This window comes from Molothrus aeneus, chromosome 23 (assembly GCF_037042795.1).
Source record: "Molothrus aeneus isolate 106 chromosome 23, BPBGC_Maene_1.0, whole genome shotgun sequence".
In the NCBI taxonomy this organism is placed as follows: domain Eukaryota; kingdom Metazoa; phylum Chordata; class Aves; order Passeriformes; family Icteridae; genus Molothrus; species Molothrus aeneus.
This window is the reverse complement of record NC_089668.1, coordinates 4,446,354-4,466,070: the sequence shown is the minus strand read 5'-3', so window position 1 is coordinate 4,466,070 and position 19,717 is coordinate 4,446,354. Positions and strand designations below refer to the sequence as shown.

Sequence of the window (19,717 nt, the reverse complement as noted above, 5' to 3'; positions counted from 1 at the left end):
CTGGTGCTCTGCTTTTCCTCAAACAGACCCTTCCCTGCCACCTTGCCCTTGCTCTCTAACTGCTGAGGGTTAAACTGGCTTGCTCCTGCCTGGCATTGTATGTCAGGATGCTGTGCTGTGCCAATCTCACTCTGGTGGCTGTGGCATCACTTTAAATTTATTTCAGGCGCTTTGAAGAGAGAAAAATACCCACAGTCCGTGGCCAAGAGCACCAGGGGAAGCCCAAGGAAAGATAGACCAAGCACAGTGGTGATGCAGCACATGATGACACCTAGTCCTGAGGAGCTCCTGGTGCCACCCAGTCTTGTACCTGCCCTGGCACACCTGGTGCTCTCTTTTTCCTCAAACAGACCCTCCCCTGCCACCTTGCCCTTGCTCTCTAACTGCTGAGGGTTAAACTGGCTTGCTCCTGCCTGGCATTGTATGTCAGTGTGCTGTGCCAATCTCACCCTGGTGGCTATGGCATCACCTTCAATTTATTTCAGGTGCTTTGAAGAGAGAAAAATACCCACAGGCCATGGCCAAGAGCACCAGGGGAAGCCCAAGGAAAGGTGACCAAGCACAGAGGTGACGCAGCCAAGGCAGTTGAGGGGATTCCCGCCCTGTGAAGTGTGACAAAGCCGGTGCCAAGCCGGGTGACAGCCCTGCCATGCCCTGCGGGGTGGGGCTGTCGGACGCTGCTCTCCGCTGCCTGCAGGCTGCACTGCCGCCTCACGCACCGAGCCAGCCCCAGGGGCGCACACGACGCTATCTTATCTAGAGGCGATGCTATCTCATCTAGAGGTGATAACAGCACCAGCAGCAGGGAAATGTCCCTGTCTGACCTCCAGGAGCCACTCTGGCAGCCACTCCTGCACCACCGGAGCCCCCTGGCAGCCACCCCCAGGCTCACAGGGCGCCCCTGGGCTCCTCAGCAGGTTTCCAGTGGCAGCGCTTGGGTTTCCAACACGAGGTTTCCTGGGGCAGTCTCAGATGTCTCACAGGAGCTGCCGTCTACAGGAGCTCAACCTGCAGCTGGCACTGCTGAGCACAGCTGGCACTAAATGTGCTCCTCAGCAGCCAGGTTCTGCCAGTGCTCCTCATGCTCCTGTGTGCATCCTGCCCATCCCTCTGCTCTCAGAAACATGCTGGATGGTCACTTCCCACCCCTGGGCTCTGCTGTGTCGAGATTTGTGATGTCTGTGCATCTGTGTTCTGCTTTTCCTAACAGGCACTTATGTGTACGACCTTGTGCTTGAGATAATTTAATGACTGCTTGTCATTTAATATTATTTTTCTTCAGTATCTGTAATTTACACAAACTTAATTTATTTTTCTTTTGAACAGGAAAATAATTTACGTGTATTCATCATTCTTTTGTTGAGTAAAAGGTAACTTCATTGAAATACTAAATTATTGGGAATACGTTCATTTTGTCTAGATGGTAAATCCTCCTGAGTACATGATAAATAATCATGTACTGACTTTGCTCAGTATCACAAAATGGCCATGAGGAAGGGATTTTATCTTCCTAGAGAGAAAAAAAACCCAAGAAAGTAATAGTCTAGTGTGAAATACAAGATTTTCTATGCCTCCTTATTAGAAAAGTACACCTCAAAAGAAAAAGCGTGTCTGAAAATGTTTGACTGACAAGAAGGTGGTTGTATATAAAAAAATCAAACACCAAACTGAAAAGTGCTGCTTCTTATGTTAGGATTTAGGAGCTTCAGAGAGGCTGTTTGAGTTCAAAGTGCTGATGTTTCATGCAGAATATTTTGCTCCTCTTGCTCCACAGATTCCCAGCTGAGTGCCTGGATGGATGGCATGAACTGGTACCAGCGATGACTGAGAGAGGCTCTTCTCCTCCAGGCCTGGGAGAAGGCTGGCCTGGGGATTGTCTCCTTGCAGAAATTGGCTGTTCCTCCTTGTAGCCCTCACAGCACTCTTCAAAGCCATTCCCAACCAACATTCAGGATCTAGTTCAAGAAAGGTTGGGCTGGCATAATAGAAGTGACATTCTGGTGCTCATGGGAGCGAGTGAAATCTGTCTTAGGATGTTTCCTTCAGGTTTGTGAAGACTTCAGGAAATCCACTCCTGGTGAATACAAGGAAAAGTATGGAAAGCCTGTAGATTGCATACTATGCTTATATAAAGTGCACCCAGCACCTGACTTCAGCATTTGAAGACTTGTTGAAGGGAAAACCTGAATAGTCTGGAGAAATAAATGAAAATGGAGATCTGTACTTGAAGAAGTCTTGATTTGCAAATCTGGGAGAGATTATGTTTACAGAAGGAATTCAGAAGTATTGTTCTATATGTTAGGTATTCTACTAATAAAGAGTCCCTTGTAAATACCAAAACCACAACACTCAGCTATTAGAGAGAAAATGAAAATAATCTTGAGGGTGGCTTTGTCTTCAGCAAAGGGGCATCAACTGCATGCCCAGATGTTTCTTTTCCATCTCTTACCCTTCAGTATTGATTTATGCAACTTTACAGAAGATTAGGTCAGAAAGGAGGTGTGAAAAAAAGATACTAAAGAATTATTTAGTTTTCTTCAAGATGAAAACCACCTGAATTCCCATCACTTATAGTACTATTTTCATTGTTGTACACCAGACTTGTGTCTGGATGACATTTTGCTTTAGCAATTATGTAGTTGATTGATGTGATGTGATGTGATGTGATGTGATGTGATGTGATGTGATGTGATGTGATGGAAAATATTCCATAGGAGAGTACCTCCTCTATTGCATCAGCTGAAGTTTTCAACAAGTTACTAATTCTTCAGTGTTTGACCAAAGTATGAAAAATTCTGTTTTATCAACAAAAGTGAGCATCTTTCTTCATTGTCCCAGAAAGATTCCACTGGAAGGTGAAATCAGAGCAGAGGATGACTCAGTACAACCATTCAGCACAGTTCTCTCTCCAGAGCTCAGCAAATAAATCATTAAATGTCACTGAAACACCTCTGCCCTGGGATGAAAGGACACTCCTAGGGCTGAAGATTTCACTGTCAATCCTTCTGGCTGTTATAACTTTGGCAACAATCCTTGCAAATGTTTTTGTTGTCATTACAATTTTCCTGACTAGAAAGCTCCACACACCTGCAAATTACCTCATTGGCTCCTTGGCAGTGACTGATCTTTTGGTGTCTGTGCTGGTGATGCCTGTCAGCATTGCTTACACTGTCACCCACACGTGGGCCTTTGGCCAGCTGCTGTGTGACATCTGGCTGTCATCAGACATCACGTGCTGCACAGCCTCCATCCTGCACCTCTGTGTCATTGCCCTGGACAGGTACTGGGCTATCACAGATGCTCTGGAATATTCCAAGCGCCGCACTGCTGGCCGAGCAGCGCTCATGATTGCTGTGGTCTGGATGATATCCATCAGTATCTCTGTGCCACCGTTTTTCTGGAGGCAAGTGAAAGCTCATGAAGAAATTGCAAAGTGTGCTGTAAACACAGAGCAAATTTCCTACACGATTTATTCGACTTGTGGAGCTTTCTACATCCCGACTGTGCTCCTGCTGATATTGTATGGGAGAATTTATGTAGCAGCTCGAGATAGGATTCTGAAGCCACCCTCATTATATGGGAAACGTTTTACTACTGCACACCTGATCACTGGTTCTGCAGGCTCTTCCCTCTGCTCCATTAATGCTAGCCTCCATGAAGGGCATTCCCATTCAGGTGCATCCCCAATATTTCTGGGTCCTGTTAAAATAAAACTTGCAGATAGTGTGCTGGAAAGGAAAAGAATTTCTGCTGCGAGAGAAAGGAAAGCTACCAAAACTTTAGGCATTATTCTGGGAGCTTTCATTTTCTGTTGGCTGCCTTTTTTTGTCATATCACTAGTCCTACCAATCTGCCAAGATGCCTGTTGGTTTCATCCCATCCTCCTGGACTTTTTTACCTGGTTGGGTTACCTAAACTCATTAATCAATCCAGTCATTTATACAGCTTTTAATGAAGAGTTTAAACAGGCTTTCCAAAAACTAATACTTTTCAAAAAGTGTTCCTCTTGAGACTCTACTCCTGTGTATCTGACCCTTGTCAATCTCACAGCCTACCTGAAAATTTCCATGCTTTTATTCCCAAGGAACTGAGTGGTAACTGCCATCTCTGCTACTACCCTGTTCCATGCATGTACATTTCTGGGAATTTCTTGCCAATTTGATACTTTCTGTCTGGGATTGTACATGCCATAACAGAGCTTGTCTGTGGTCTCTGCAGTGATCATGTGTGTATATAAGATCAATGACACATGAAATAAGCTTTGCAATGAGGCAAGGTGTGTGAACCAGGGAGTTTGTCTTGTGGGATGAGGGGACACATTACCCTGATGGGAGGAAATTGTGTGTGTGTTTACAGGACATTAGTATTTCTGCTGTATATTATTAACCATTTATGTCAGCTGAGAGAGTTTCTGGAGAGCAGGATCTGATACTTATATTTTCTATGGCATGTATCTTACCCATGTGAAGCTGATAAAACCTGTAATTCTTTCAGAAGATGTCTGACACAGCCTGACTATAATCAGGAGCAGGGCAGAGCAGCATAGCACAGATCTAAGTTATGTGGATATTTCACAAATGCTGCATTTGAAGATATGCTTTTGGTGAAGTGTAGAAAGGAGATAATTTAGTTGAATTAATTATTACACATTTTATCATGAATAGAACAGCCAGTGAAGAAATGCTACAAAATAAATAGCATGAAAATGATTGATATTATATTTCTGTCATTTAACTTTTTTGCATGCATAAACTGAAACAGGAGAATATGGTTTGTGCCAGTGTGGAATGACTAGGACCTCATAAAATAGCCAGAGGTTCACTCCTTGGTGACAAGATGTGGGAAGTTAGACAGGGGAGAACAAAGTGACATACCAAGGAAAAGTTTCTTAGTAATTAAGGTTGTTGGGATGGATGTGGCATCCCTGTCTCTGGAATTCTTTAAGTACTGGTCAAACAAACTCAGGGATCACTGTCGGGACCCTCTGCTGGGGTCACAGAGGAGGTCCCTTCTAACCTGCCCTTCTCTGCCTCTGGGATCACCTCCCTGACTGGCAGGCGGGGAGCTGGCACAGGGAGGTCTCGGATGAAGTCAGCACACCAAGTGGTGCAGCCCAAGTTTCATGCAATGTTTTAGTCTCTGGGCATTTTACATCAGAAGTGTCATGTCTACACTGAATATAAGAGCCTCACACTGCTTAGAAAATCACCCCATCATCCTTCTGACCTCCCTTGCACCTCTCAGCCTGCCCCAGTTCATCTCCACCACCCGCTGCTGTGGCCATCCCAACACACTCCACCACAGTGCGTGTCCACTGCAGCTTTCAGCCTCCCCTTTGCATTTGCAGCTCAGCTTTGCAGCTCCTCCCTGTTGCTGGTGCCTCTCCTGAGGATGGACCATGAAGTGATGTCCCAGGAGCACCCCCTGCTGCAGAGTCAGACAGAGCAGCTGTGTGGTCCTAGAAGGGCAGTCCTCTCACTGAGGGCATTTGAGGCTGCTCTGTTTGGGACATGGCTCCTCCACCCTCCCAAAAGGGCTCTGCTCTGGCTCTGCCGAGAGGTTTGGATGATGCCACTACATGGCCATGTCCATGCAGTGTCCCCCCACAGCGTGTCCAGAGTGGCACTGCCACATCGTGAGCTGTGCTGCTGCATTGCCTGGGGACACGTGAGCTGACACAGCCCCCAGGGGAGGGCTTGAACCATAAACAGGGTGGAAAACTGAACTCTCACACCTGAGGCCAGTCCCTGGTACTGTTCAATGTGCTGTTACAGCAGCAATCAACTTCTCATCCTCCTCTGATGATGACAGTCTGAAATGTTCACCTTTGGGCCAGGTTGTGATGACTTCCAAGATCCCTGGGTGATTCACCTGCTCAGTGTGAAACATAAAATTACAGATCATGGTCCTGGAAGGGCCTTTGAGAGGCTGGCTAGTGCATTCCCTGCCTGTGTCAACTGTACTTTTGTTATCTTCCTGTATTTCCTACCCTTGAAGATTTCCAATCATGAACAGAATGGCAAGATACAGCAAAGGAAGATGATCCACCACTCTTCTTTGACACTGTTTAATTCAAGAGCAAGCAAAGTAGGGCCTTTCTTTGGTTAGATTATAGGTTAATTTTAAAAGGCACATGGTCTAATATTACACCATTCTTATTGTTAGTAACTATTTGATAGCATGCCTTAGTAATTTATATTGGAAAAAACAGTGATATGGAACTGGCAGATGAAAAGACTTGCTAGAGATGATCATAAATTAAATAACACCCACAGCCTCTGAGCTGAAAGGAGGAGACTCTCATGTCACAGAGATCAATGTCCATATTTACCATTTTTACAATGCTCTGTGAATTGCAGTCCAGAGCACACAAATGTATTTCACAGAAGGTACATGAGGGCTGAGTGATATCTTAGTGCCTCTCCAGTGAAGCTCTTGCAATATTGAGCACAAAGATAAGGTAAAACATGTTATGTTTGTATAGAAGTACATATTGATATGTCCAAGAAGATAGTTATTTAAATATTATAATATCAATATTATCAATTATTTCAATAATATTATAATATTAGTTATTTCAATGATATTATAATATTCAATATCATATTTATTGAAAACAGAAGAAATAGCTAAATATATATCAAAGCATGTGTGTTCACTGCAGCACCCTGCATTTAAATTCCAGTGCAGGTTATTCCTACAGCCAGGGAAGAGGCAGAGTGTCAGCAAGGAGGAGTCACCATGACAGAAACTGGCAGGACAATGAATGTGGAACATGATCACTCCTCCCAGGACAAACCTGAACCTTGCTATGTGGAAGAAATATAGCCACTGAGAGCCTGTGCTTGAAGCAATCCCACCATGCTCACCAAACTGAAAACAGCCCCTTGTCAGGGGGGTACAAAGGAACAAATGCACAAAGGAACAAAAGAACAATATGTAAGACTACTTAAGTATATGAAGCCCTATTGAGGAACAGATGACATCTTCACAAACAAACATGCCAAAGGTCCTCTTCCTGTTTTGTATATGTAATCAGTTTATGAAATGATGGAAATTTTTTTGCAGAACACACTTTATAACACAGTGTCAGAATGCTTTCATTGACAATTATTTGTTTTTTTATGACAATAATATGATTTTTTACCACTCTGATATTCTAATGCAAAAGGTACTTTGGTACTGGGAAGATTTGATGCTTTGTACTTTCCTGTCTATTCCATAGCAGTTAATGATGGATAGACAATTTCAAGTTTTGAACTACCATGGAAACTACTCCATACCCTGCTTTTCTTTTTTGAGTTCACAACTCCCTCTGCAGTAAACCTTGCCAGTCCTTGAACAAATGTTAAAAGAGACAGCTGTAGCTATGGTGCCAATCTTGAAATTATATTGGCAAGCACCCTTGGCATCCTTAAATGCACCCCTTCTGGCTCCCTGTGTAGACCTAATTTAGCTGACATTTTTAAGATGTCTGCTCCAGGAAGAGGTGAAACATCCCCTCAAACCAACTGACTTTATGACATTATTTACATGACCTAGGCTGCAAGATTGAAATGAGACTTGTGTAGAAGAATCAGTAGTGAAGATGTCTGATGTATTCAGACCAACCCTACTCACAGTGTGTGTAAATCCTTTTATTATTTCCAGCAATTGCCACTCCCCATCCTGGTGTTCTCCAGGTGTGTCAGGTTCTGGCTCCCTTTGCAGCTGGTGAAGATGGATATGAAAACCCTTGGTTTGAGGAGAAGGTGTTCTCACTGGACTGAACATGCTTTCTGACTGAGAGGAAGATGGCAGCAGTACAAAATAACAAGAGATCAACCCATTTCTTATGTGCTGCAGGCTTCTCAGTGCCTTTGTAACCACACCTTGACATGGCTGCAGGCCTCTGTGGGGGCTCATGGTGGCACCTAGCTGGTTCTAGGAACAGGAAACAGTTATACACACAAAACCCCAAACCCAACAAAACTTACATTGCCATATAGACTGCTGACAATGATATGAGACTAGCAAGCCATGCAGCACTTCTGTCCACACAAGCATGATTCTGTTTCTTTTTCCCTGCTTGCTGTGAATTTAATACTGTTCCTAAACTCTGTGTGGCTTCTAGCACAACCAAGGCTCCAGCTCTGTCAGGAGCTGTTAGACATTAATTAAACAAATATTAGGATCTTATAATGACCCCGATCTTCTAAATGCTTAAAACCTGAACACCTGGAATGAGGTAGTAATAGGAGAATCTCCATTTCTAGTGTGCAGAGAGAAGCAGGAACCACTGGCTTAGAAAACAGTGGGCTAATTCAACTCACTAGAGGCAGAGAAGTATTGACTCTGAGTTAGTTGTCTGCCAGTTTGATAAACAGAACAAATGCCAGAACTGGTGCAGAAGAAGCAGCATACACAGAAATAATTTTAGTAGGGACATGCATGTATCAGCAGCAGCAAGATCAACTCAGATACCTCACTTAAATTCACCATACAAACAGAGGGAGTACAGAATAGCAAGAATAGCTGAAGAGTCAGTTCAGGGACTTCATGAACTGGAAGATGACTCTGATAGACATTTTTAATAACCACTGAGAAATCTGCTCTCTGTAAGTTTGGCTAATCCCTTTTGAATCTCATGCCTCTGGTGTTCATGGCATCCTAGAGCCATCCACTTCTCACGTTATCAAGCTGTGCATAAGATGCATGAGTTACTTTTATTTGTTTAAAGCTACTACACCCATATGGATCCTCTGTCCTCAGACACACTGGCAGCTTCTGCTGCTTCCCCATATCATTTGTGATTTTATTGTGTTTGTCATCTCTCCTTGCTCATCATCTTTGGTCACACCTGCCCACATTACTTACACCACATTCCCTTGGAACTATGCAGCCTTTCTATCAACCATTGTGGGGACATCTGGGGGAAAAGTTTTCTACCAGTGGTGCTGGCACCCTGCTTTGGGTTTTGGAAACCCAGCACCCACGCTTCCAATCCAAGAGATAAGCATTGCAACCGTGCCTCAGGCTTTGGTGAGTCCTCACTGTGCAGTAGTGTAAACAAGAGGAAATGCTCACTAAGGAGTGGGAGACACTCCTCAGCCTCCTGTGCCACCAGATGCCAGCAGCACTGGCGCAGTGAACTGAGCTGCTGCCGGAGGGAAAGCACAAGGTGTGAGGTAGAGTCCGGACCCACCCAGCATGAGTGATGGAGGGACGTGACAGGAAACAAACTGAGCCGAGCTGACAGAGGAGGAGAAAGAAGCCCCTCACCAAGGTGGCAACTGAACCAGCTGCTGGGTGGGGTCTGCAGCGTGAGGAAGAGAGTGAATGGAAACCCAGGAAACGAGAAATGTCAAATCTCTGGATCCAAGTGAGAGACAAGCTGCCTGCTCTGTGTCATGCAGAAGCAGCATAGCTGCAGCTGGTGGCACAGTGCCTGTGCCAACAAGGGTTGTATTTCAAACCAGGCTGGTATTTCAAAGAAAATAGCTTAGTGGTGTGAGGTTAGACACTTAGAAATTTCTGTCCAGGGAAAGGAAATGATGTAGAGGAAAACTAAGGAAGCTCTGCTGCTCTAAGATAATGCAATTTTTTTATTTAATATTTTTAATGATGGGGACTTAGAGCAGTCAGTGGGAGGTGCAGACAAAAGTACAGAAAGTGGAATGAGGGATGTTACAAGGTGAGGAGGCAGCTCCCTTTTTCCCCACATGTCCCCACAATGGCCAGTAGGCTCCGAGCCCGTCACGTTTCGCTGCCCGGCCGGGAGGCTGGAATTGCTCACCGGCCTCTGACCACGTCTGCTGGGGACTCAGCCGGGCAAGGACAGCGCGATGCTTACAGAGAGAGCACCAGGCAGCTCCCGGTGTCCTTCACCGTGTCCCCGCAGTCCCGGGGCTCGGCTCACCGCTCAGCCACACCGGGAGCAACTTTTCAACTTTTCCCGGTTGGTGTTCGGGGACGTCTCTCGTCTCTGATCCCATCTCGGCATCCCCGGGCTGCAGAACCAGAGGTGGAACCAACCACAGCTGGATCGACCATCAGGTCCCAAACTCTCCAAGAGATGGCACTAAAGGGGGGATGCGGCGGGAGAGGAGGACAAAACCTCGCTGTGCCACCTGGCACGGGCTTTTAACGAGCGGGGACCGGCACCACCATCGGGACCGCCCCATGCAGCGGCAGCCCCGGGCCGGGTCAGGAGAAGGGGCTGTCCGGCAGCCTCTGGAGCACCTACCCACCGTGAGCTCAGCCACGCTAACTCCTCCGCTGCGCCCACCGCCGCACCAACCGCGCCCAGCTCCGCGCCGGGGCCTTGCGGAAACTTTCCCCTCCCTGTCCCGAGCGCCCTCAGCCCCCCCAAAATGGCGGCCAGGGCCTGCCCGCCCTCTCCAGGGCTGGGGGCGGGCGCCGCGGAGCCGCACGGCGGCCGGGCCGGGCCGGGCCGGCAGCCCCCGCCCGCTGCCGTGACGTCAAGCACCGCCCGCTACCGCGTCCCTCCCCTCATTGTCAGCGCCCGCACCCGCCGCCCGAGCCCCGGAGCCCCTCGCGGGCTGCGGCTGCCCAAGCCCGGGCTGGGAGGGAGCGAAGCCTGGCCGCTCCTGCTGCCCAGGTAGGCAGAGGTGGGCGATGAAGGGGCGGAGGGCGGGGGGTGCCGCAGACCGGCGGGGCGGGGAGGAATTTGAGGCATCCGCTTTGTCTTTGACCGCCGCCGCCTTTCCCGTCCCTTCCCGTGCGGGCGAGCGGCTGCCTCAAGGCCGGGTCGCCCGCGGTGGCGGCGGCGGCGGGGACCCCCCTCGGGAAACCCGGCCCTGAGGCGCCCGCCGGGGCCTCGGCTCCCGCTCGGAAATGGAGCCGCCGCCGGGCTCCTTCCGACGGGACCGGAACAGCCGCTTTCCTGAGCGGAGATCGGCCCCGTCCCCGCCCGGGAAGGGCACGGTCCCGCCGGTCCTCGCTGTAGCGAGCTGCCCGCAAGGAAGTTCCTAAACCTATTGGCTGCGGCTTGGCTGAGATTTTGGAGGTTTCCAGGCGCTTAACGCGTTTTCTGTGGATAACCATTTTTTTTTCCTTGCTGCAGCCACATACTCCCTTTCCTGTTGCTTATTTTCCCTGAATTCCCCCTTCTTTCCCAGCCCGCCCACGTTTATAATATAATTAATAACGTTCTTTTATATATATGCTTTTCCGATGCTCTGACTTTGTTAATCACTTCGTTCTTCTTTGCTCCCCCGTCATGCGGGAATTAATTGAGGGAGCATTGTGAAACTTTTTTTTTGCCTCTTTTGGAAATTTCTGAAACTTCCCTCATTTGGCTTTGTCAGGTGTCCCATGTGCTGGCATGTGAAGCCAGTGGCACAGCAAACCTTTGCTTGTTGTCCTTGGTGATTGCGCTTTCATTGCCTATCTGCATTTTTTTCCCCTTTGTAATGCTACATCTGAAGCCTTTAAACCAATTAAACGCAAGTTAAAGTTACCATCCCAACTAATCAGCACGTTTGAGTTAGGTGCGGTGGGGTTAGGCTTTAACTGGTGCGTAAATTCTGTTTAAATGTTCCACAAACATCGGGGGAAGGAAAGGAGCGCTCATCGCTGCCGCGTGTGTCGGGGCTGTTGCCTATCGAGCCTCTCGCTGGGGTGGGTGAGCGCCTCTCGCCGCAGTGATGACAGTGGGAAGGGGGAGTTTTACAACCTGGAATCGTCTGTGGCATTCCGTGTTTAGAGGGGAAAAAATGCAGTAACTTCCCACATGCCTACAGCCTCATGGCAGAGGTATGCATCTGCTGACCTGCGGGACACTGGGGGGAGGCGTCGTTCCCCAGTGTTACATTCTGTGCGAGGACGGAACCGGCAGCTCCGTGCTCTGGTCACTTTGTGCAGCCAATACCCGCTGGCATCTTTCGGCAGGGACAGCGTGCTCTGTGGCTGGTCTGCGGCACTTGCGGGAGTGTAATTCCTCCGTTGTATCGGCTCTGCAGCAGTAAAGGACCGCACAAAGCGGTCGGCAGCGCCTGCCAGGCTGACACCCCAAGGGGACCCCTCCAGGACATGGGACCCTCTCACCCTCGGCAGCCCTGGGGCTGCTCAGTGCTCAGCCCTCTGTAGCTCTGCAAGGAGGAGGAGGAGGACGTGGAGAGCTGATTGCTGTGTTTCTTTTGGATATGTGTCTGAAAGTTCCTGGGGGAAGGAATGAGTTGGGGTAAAGGGAGTGTGGGAGAGCAGCACAATTTAAGAGTAGTCAGGTCCCCATTAACTAACCCCTGCATCTCCCGATCTAAGTAGTTCTTTAACCTCAGCTTCCTCAGAATGCTATGAAGTAGTAAGGTTTCTGCACTCCAGCACAGGCCAATCTGACCAATGCTGACTTCCTAAGAAGTAGAAATAAGTTACAAGAGTGTAGACTTTTTGCCAGCCTTCTGGCTGTCTCTGTGTTCTGAAAATTGCCCAACTGAGAGGAAGTTACTGATTTTCTTGATTTAATACGAGGCTAGGAATTGTAGGCAAAAATAACTCATGTTAAAAAAGAGAACTCTCAAATGTGGCTGTTACAAGAAATGATGATATTTAAAAGCCCAGTATGCCTTGCAATCTAGGCCACGTTATTTTGTACATTCAAATGGGTTGGTGATTACATCTTCGAGCATGACCTTACCAGAGTATTGTACCAGGGACTCTGAGGCTGTGCATGTTCTCCATGAGACATTTCCTTCCCACCGTGGGCTGCACTTGGTGAGGAACCAGAGGCCTCTTTCCTCATGGGAGTTTTTCAGAAATGAGCGAAATGACAAAGAAGGACAATTTGGATACAATTGTTACACTAAAATGAAGCATATAATATCTTTAGGAGGTCGTTTTTATTGGAAGATTCCCACAAGGGTGATGATTCGTAGCAGTAATATGTTTTACACTAAATAGTGGATTGCAGATCATGGGAGCCCTTAAAATGTGTTGGAATGGAGAACCTTTGTTGTGATGGTTCTGACATGGTTACACACATCTTCACACGTCTGAGGCCTGCTGTACAGGCTTTTTGCCTTGGCTAATGCTTGTATTTGCACACGGGAAGTAGAAAGCATGAATGTTTTCAAATACTTAGTGGCAATTGATGAGCAGGTGTTGCTTGCCAGCACTTCTTGCATTCCCAAAGCTGGTGGTTGCCTTTGTCCTTCCATACTGTTACTCTCTCTGCTTTCAATGGGCTGGATCTTTGGAGGGCTTTAGTCTTTTAACTTGATCTCCTCTTCCCTGGTAGCCACCAAAGGTGTGATTAATCTCCCTGTCCAAGCTCATCTGTTTGCCAGGGTAACAGGGGCTGGCAGCCTTCTCCTGCTGGTGATTGCAGCCACTCACTGCACACACTGTGGGCAGTCACATCTCTCTGGATTTGAGGGTTTGCAGCTGGTGACTGGATCAGTTTGGTGGAAAACCCACAAACCATTTGCCCTTAACTGTCCAGATTTAGGAGCCTTCATAACCACCCTGACTGAGAAGGCATGCCAGGCATGCCATTCCTGTGAAGTCGGTGAGGTTTGGGTTGATTCAGCAGCCTGAAAACCAGTGTTTTTGAAATGATCAAATATAAAGTGTGGCATTGGATGTCAGCCATCAGAATGTGGCAATTTAGGCCTTAATGCTTTTGTGTCTCTGGTTTTGGCAGCAATGTTCCCCTGCTGAGGCCCTAATCTGGGCAGATAAGGGTTTGTAGGGATGCCTCAGCCCTGTGTGCTTTAACCCTCACCAGGGTGGAGTAAGATATGCAGGTGCAGCTCACAGCTTTACCTAAGCGTGACAGCAGCGTGCCCAGAAGTGTGAATGCTGTGCATAGGCAGTTTCTGTTTCCTTTTCTGTAAAAGAAAGCTGAGAATATTTTTGTTGTGCAGAGAATGTAACATTTGTGTTCCTGAACATTTGAATTTCACATAGAAACACAGTCCAGAAAGATGAATGCACGCTGTGAGTGATGGGCTGAAAGGAGAAGGGGATGTTTAGAAAAAGAGGAGTTTTAATGTTGTACTTAGCACTCAGCCTACTCTGCAGCTTTGTCTTTTCTCCTAATAAAGCTCCTTAGGATCCACCCCACTAACCCCAGGAATGAAATGTATCACCTCCTTGCTTAGGAACAAAGTTGCCAACACACAGGTATAAAGTATAAGAACACAGAAAGTGGCAAGTTTATTTCTGTGTGACTGTGGGTGGATGAGAGTGGCTGCTTGCTCTTGTCAAGTTGGAGGAGAGATTGGTTTTCACATCCTCTCCAGTCATGGATCTGGGAAGAGCTGCATCAGTGCAGGTGGGCACTGTGCCTGGAGGAGGTGGGTTTGCCTTTCCCCTTGTCCTAACTGCCTTCTCCTCCAAGTGCTCTTTCTAGCCCTGCTCCAGCTGACAAAAACTCCATGCAGCCATGTTCAGAGAGTTGATCTGGGTGAAAATTAACCATCAGCCTCCCCCCAATCCCTTTAGCCCTGCCAGATTCCCAGCCTGGCTGCAGGGCTGCTTTACTCTGGCCAAGGGAGGGGAGCACGAGGCTAGAAGGAGGCAGGCACAGTGCAGGGCCACCTGAAAATTACTATAAAACTTAAGGTTGAGGATCTGGTCCAAAGTTTGTGAAGTCACTTGTGCAGTAATAGCATCCCTTGAACATTTAAGCATCGCTGTGTTGAGGTCTCTGTCACCACCATGCTTTCACAGTGAGTTTGGATGTGCTACCTTTGCAAAATTCCTGCTCACACAAAGTGCTGCCCAGGTTTGGGCAGAGGAGTAGAGACATCGTGTTTAGAGGACCTCCGTGGAAAATTTTCTACATTTATTAAGTCCCAATCTTTTTGGCCCTATTTTCCAGAGCTTCATTGAATTGAGCAAACCTAAATGTCCTCCTCACAAAGTAACTTCAGTCCTATCATCTGGGCTCTGAGCAGCTCTATGAACATGGGCCAGCAAAGTGTGCTGCTGTCACGTGTGTAAATACTTTGTGTGAGCTGGCAAGTTCCATATGGCTGCTCCTTGGCCTGCTGCAGCATGATAGCTGTCCTGCTGCCCTCCCTGTGTGTCAGGGCTCTCACAACCCAGCCATGCTCACTGTCCTCCCTTGGCTGCAGGCACAGGCTGGCCTGGCTCCATGGTTCCATGGCTGCTGCTGACAGCTGGGCTCCTGAGTGCTCCAGGATGAAGTAATGGGGGACTTGCACTTCCTCATCCTCCTTGCTGTCTGCCCTGGTGTGTGGGGAATGTGGTGGTTTAGCTGCTTCCAGTCACAAAGGGGAAAGTGTAGGCTTTAACGATTTTTAATCAGTACTGGGTGGACAAGCCCCTGCATGTAAACATTTATAGTTCTGAATTTACTTAGCTAATTGGTTTTGAAGTCATAGTTTGACCTGCTGTACTGCCCAGGCCATAGTATCAAACCTTACTTAGTATTGAATTAACTCATTAACTCAGCCGGTTTTGAGGTTTGTGATTTCAACTTGCAAACTTGATGCCTGGAGGAGGGGGAGGGGGTGTTGATCTAAATAAGATTTGGGTTTTTTGGCCACAAAAGCCCCGTGTTCCTTGCTTGGATTTGTGATTGTTTGGCTCAGAAGCAGGAGGACTGATTTCATTCAGACCCTTTGCAAACAGTGTTGTGGCCATCCTTGATTGTGCACTGCATGCCTCTGAGAAAGCAGAGCAGCAGGAGATGAGAAGCAAGGCTTTCTTAGCCTGGTAGGATTCGGCTTTGGTGGTTAATATTACAAAACCACTGGAGCTTGTGGCTCATGTGTCAGGCTGTGCAGTAGAAAAGCATCTGTGGCTGTAGGCAGGTGATGTGAGAGGGCTGCCTGCCCTGTGCCGTGGCACAGCAGTCCCGAGGGGCAGCTGAGGAAGGTGCATTCTGGTGACACACATCACCTCTGCTCCAGGACAGCAGCTCTCCCACTCTGGGAGCCGTGGGCAGCATGCACAGCTCATCCCAGAGACTGCTCCCATGTCCCCTGAGGGTCCTGGAGCAGGTGACAGCAAATACCCTGCACTGCAAGTGCAAGTGCCAGGGCAGGTGAAGGTGGTGTGGGTACAAAGGAGGGAGCGTGTTGCTGTGTGACATGACAGGGCCTGTGTTCCCGCTTCTCCTGTGAGTGTTGCAGTGTTCTAATTGACCTCTAAAAATGGTAGCTTCATCCTAAGCTGAAAATGTCTTTCTGCATGACTGATCACGATGAACATAAGCTCAAGCAACTCTTTAATTAGCTGAAGAATGTTTCTCTTTACCTTTCCACATTTTCCTCTGTTGCTGCATGCAATGCAGTGCTTGCAGAAAGGCAGCTCTGGGCTGTGCAGCAAGGCTGGTTCTGGCAGGGTGTTCTGAGGGTTGGTGTCGTCAGCCCTGCCACCCGTGCTGGATGCAGCACAGCTCTGCACAGATGGGAGTGACAGCTTTTGCTGCAGTGCTGCACCCTCCGTACGTGTTGCAGCAAAATCTGTCAGCCACGTTCATTCTCAGAATTGCATTAATTAAAATTGCTTCTATAAGCATTATCTGGCTCTTAAGGTTCAGCACTGGTCTGTGTCTTCCCCACTGGATTGATTTGAAAATCACAGGATATGTTTCTGAGGCTGCAGAGGCTCCAAGGTTGTCTTGATCATCTGATTCCACTGCAGCACTTTCAGCTCTTGTGCCTTTGAGGTGCCTGTGCCTCACGTGGGAGTGCAGTGGGTTACCTTAAAGGGAAAATCTGATGAAACTTCTTCAAGAACTTGTTGTTACATGTGATATCTTAGTGGAATTTACCGGAATAGAATGGAGATTCCTGACCTAGGATCTGGAACAGAGCTGCAAACACATTGATTTCTCAGGTAGTGTGAATCATTTGGAAATATGTCTGTTTTTACTGGAAAACAATAATTCCTGGATGATAATAAACAACTACTAGTAATGCTTTGTGGTGAGAATTTGAACTTGAAGCAATTGAGAATTCCTAATGAAGTCTCTCACTCTTCTGTCTGCATCTTATTCTGTATAGCTGCTCTTCAGGATTGTTTTTAATGTTACTGAGTATGACTAATGTCCTTGCATAAAGGCATCCTGTGTAACGTGGGTGTTGTTTCTGTGTGAGTTTTGGCTGTTAGTATATTGTAAACTGCCTGCATGTGCTCTAAAATTCTCTGAATGCTGCCTTTTATGCATTGGGCAGAGCACGGGAGCAAGAAGCCCAGTTTGGAATAGATATTTTCCTTTTGTCTGTAATCACTGTCAGAGGGGCTGTGAAGGGAACAATGAGTACCATCAGTGCTTTGGGAAAGCTGTGAAATCGTGTGTGTTTGAAGGTGACTGCAGGAACAATGCTGCAGTGGAGCATTTCTGGCTGTGGAGGTGGAGAACTCTTTTCCAGCACCGTTGGGAAGATGGGGAGGCTCTTTGGGGTGTGCTCTCTGCAGAGCATCGAGCACAAACAGGCTGCTGGGTAAGAGCTGGGCTGAGAAGCTGCCTGGAGGTGCAGGCAGAGAGAAACAGCGACTGCTGAGTGCAGGGAAACAGCTGTGCCCTGCTGGCTGCCTCGGTTGCCAGGTGGCATTCCTTGGGTCTGGGTCACCTGCCCCTCATTTCCCTCCTCCAGCAGCAGGAGCAGCAAGCTCCATTCTCTGGTTTGCTCTCTCTGGCTGCCTTACGACAGGAACACGCTCCCAAGTCCTCACACACACATCTCCATTCACTTTTCCTCAGCTGCCTACGCCTTGAGCTGATTTGCAAAGCAGGGTGGGTTTTCACTTTTTTTTTTTTTTTTTTTCTTTTTTTAGTAATCTCTGCCCTGTGTGCCTCTAGTGACTGCTGCAACTGCTGGGGCACGTGGCTGGGAGTTCAGCACAGCTGTGTGTGAGCTGGTGGGGCACACAGAGCATCTCTCTCTGCAAAAGCAAGAATGGCAGCAGCAAGCTGGACAGGCTGAGCAGAGCAATGGCAGCATGGCAGTGAGTGCCTGTGAGGCTGTTCTTTTCTCCCCAGTAGTGCTGAGGTGCTGTCTGAAGTGTCATGAGGTTCAGGTGGACATTTCACTAGACCAGGTTGCCTAAAGCCTCATCCAATCTGACCTTGGACCTTGCAGGGATGGGGCATCCACAGCTTCTTTGGGCAACTTGTGCCACTGACTCACCACCTTCACAGGGAAAAATTTCTTCCTAATATCCAATCTTAATCTACTCTCTTAGTTTGAAACCAGTGCTCGCATCCCATCACCACAGTGCATGGTAAAAAGTCTGTGTGTGCCTTTCTTATAAACCCTCTTTATATATTGAAAGGCCACTATAAGGTCTCCCTAGAGTCTCCTCTTTTCCAGACTGAGCAATCCCAACTCTCTCAACTCTTCTTCACAAAAATATTACAGTCCTTGGCTCTTTTTTTGTGGCCCTTTGTGAACCCACTGGAGTGTTTCTGAGGACACCAGAACTCCAGATGTAGTGCTCCAGGTGGGGTCTCATGAGAGCAGAGTGGGAGAATCACTTCCCTTGACCTGCTGGCCATAATTTTTTTGATGCAGCCAAGGACCATGTTGGCTTTCTAGGCTACAAGTACACATTTCTGGGTCATGTCCAAGTTTTTGTCCACCAACACCCCCAAGTCTGTCTCTGCAGAGCTGCTTTCAATCCATTCATCTACCAGTCTGAGCTGATGCTGGATACTGCCCCATTCCAGGTGCAGAAAGTGGCAGCATGGTAAATTTTGACTGAACATAAAGGGAAATAATTTTCTCCCTGAGATTGTTCCAACAGGAAACAGGGCCTGAGGGGTTGGGGCATTTCTGACCCTGGAGATGTTCACAACTTAAAGCAGTCCTGAGCAACCTGCTCCAGCTTTGGACACTAACCCTGTTTGAAATCAGAGCTGGACTGAGGTTAGCTTCCTCCCCTTACTGCTAACTAAGATGAGAGAGAGAAAATGTGAATTTCCTGCTCTTTCCCTTCTCTGTAGAAAGAAGCAGCATGGGGTGGGGGAAGCAGCGTGGTCCTGTCTCAGTACAGCCACACCAGTGCTTCCTTCCTATGAAACATCCTTCCTTCCTTCAGTCCAGGGAGTACAAGGAGAAAAAAACACATAAATAACAATGCAAGTGAGCACAGTGTCCTGGAGGGATCCTCTGCTGCCATTTTTGCTTCATGCTCTATTTCTCACTCTCCACTTCTTAAACGTGCTGCAAGAAAAGCATATGCCCTCTTGGCTCTGATCTTCATTTAGGATAGGATTCAGATAAATTAATGCTTGGCATTGAGCCTGCAGATTTTGTCATTAGCACCTTGTGTAATGCTTGCAGGAGTGCCTGTGCTCCAGGAGCAGCAGAATTTTCTGTCTGTTTGTCCAGTAGTCGACAACCTTGGATAAACAGTGGACGTAAAAGCAAATGCAGGCTGCTCTGTAGAACTGCCCTGTTAATACAATATTTCAAGATTGTTGGTTTTCTAGCAGCATGAAATGGAGAATTTGGAACAAAGTTTTCCCATAGTAGTTATGAGTGGAGTGGCATCTTCAACCCTTTCATGTCCTGTCGACAAGAAGCTGGTGGGAGGTGGAAGAACTTTGAAGTTGGTGATGTTATTCAGCCTTGTCTGTGGAAGGAGTATGGCTCAGGACCTTCCTGATGGAAATCCTGTGCCACATATCTGACTCCAAACAGCTCCTTAGCTGCCTGCTGAAGGAGGCAGCTGGGTGCTGGGGATGGTCTCTGGGAAGTTCCAGCTGTTGTGCTGTTTCAGTGCCCTCCCTGGTCAA

General features: G+C 47.7%; 2 protein-coding genes and 1 long non-coding RNA gene across 4 annotated transcripts in view; 2 read left to right on the top strand and 1 right to left on the bottom strand.

Annotated features, from left to right (window-relative positions):
• Nucleotides 1-2,653: 2,653 nt before the first annotated feature.
• Nucleotides 2,654-4,718, top strand: HTR1D (5-hydroxytryptamine receptor 1D). The gene has a single exon (XM_066564863.1). It carries the CDS (start codon nucleotides 2,874-2,876, stop codon nucleotides 4,008-4,010), a length of 1,137 nt encoding a protein of 378 aa, XP_066420960.1. The 5' UTR covers nucleotides 2,654-2,873; the 3' UTR covers nucleotides 4,011-4,718.
• Nucleotides 4,719-9,566: 4,848 nt separating this feature from the next.
• On the bottom strand, nucleotides 9,567-10,386 carry LOC136566063 (uncharacterized). Of its 2 annotated transcripts, none has more exons than XR_010784974.1 (2): nucleotides 10,226-10,386; nucleotides 9,567-10,060 (listed from the first exon to the last, which is right to left on the bottom strand). It is a non-coding gene; the product is annotated as an uncharacterized lncRNA (long non-coding RNA). The 2 variants fall into 2 exon arrangements; XR_010784975.1 differs by having other exon boundaries at nucleotides 10,230-10,386.
• A 137-nt stretch (nucleotides 10,387-10,523) lies between these two features.
• Nucleotides 10,524-19,717, top strand: part of LUZP1 (leucine zipper protein 1) — a 32,291-nt gene continuing 23,097 nt past the window's right edge. The window contains exon 1 of the mRNA XM_066564969.1: nucleotides 10,524-10,600. The gene's annotated coding sequence lies outside the window, so the exon portion shown is untranslated. The remainder of the gene's footprint in view (nucleotides 10,601-19,717) is intronic.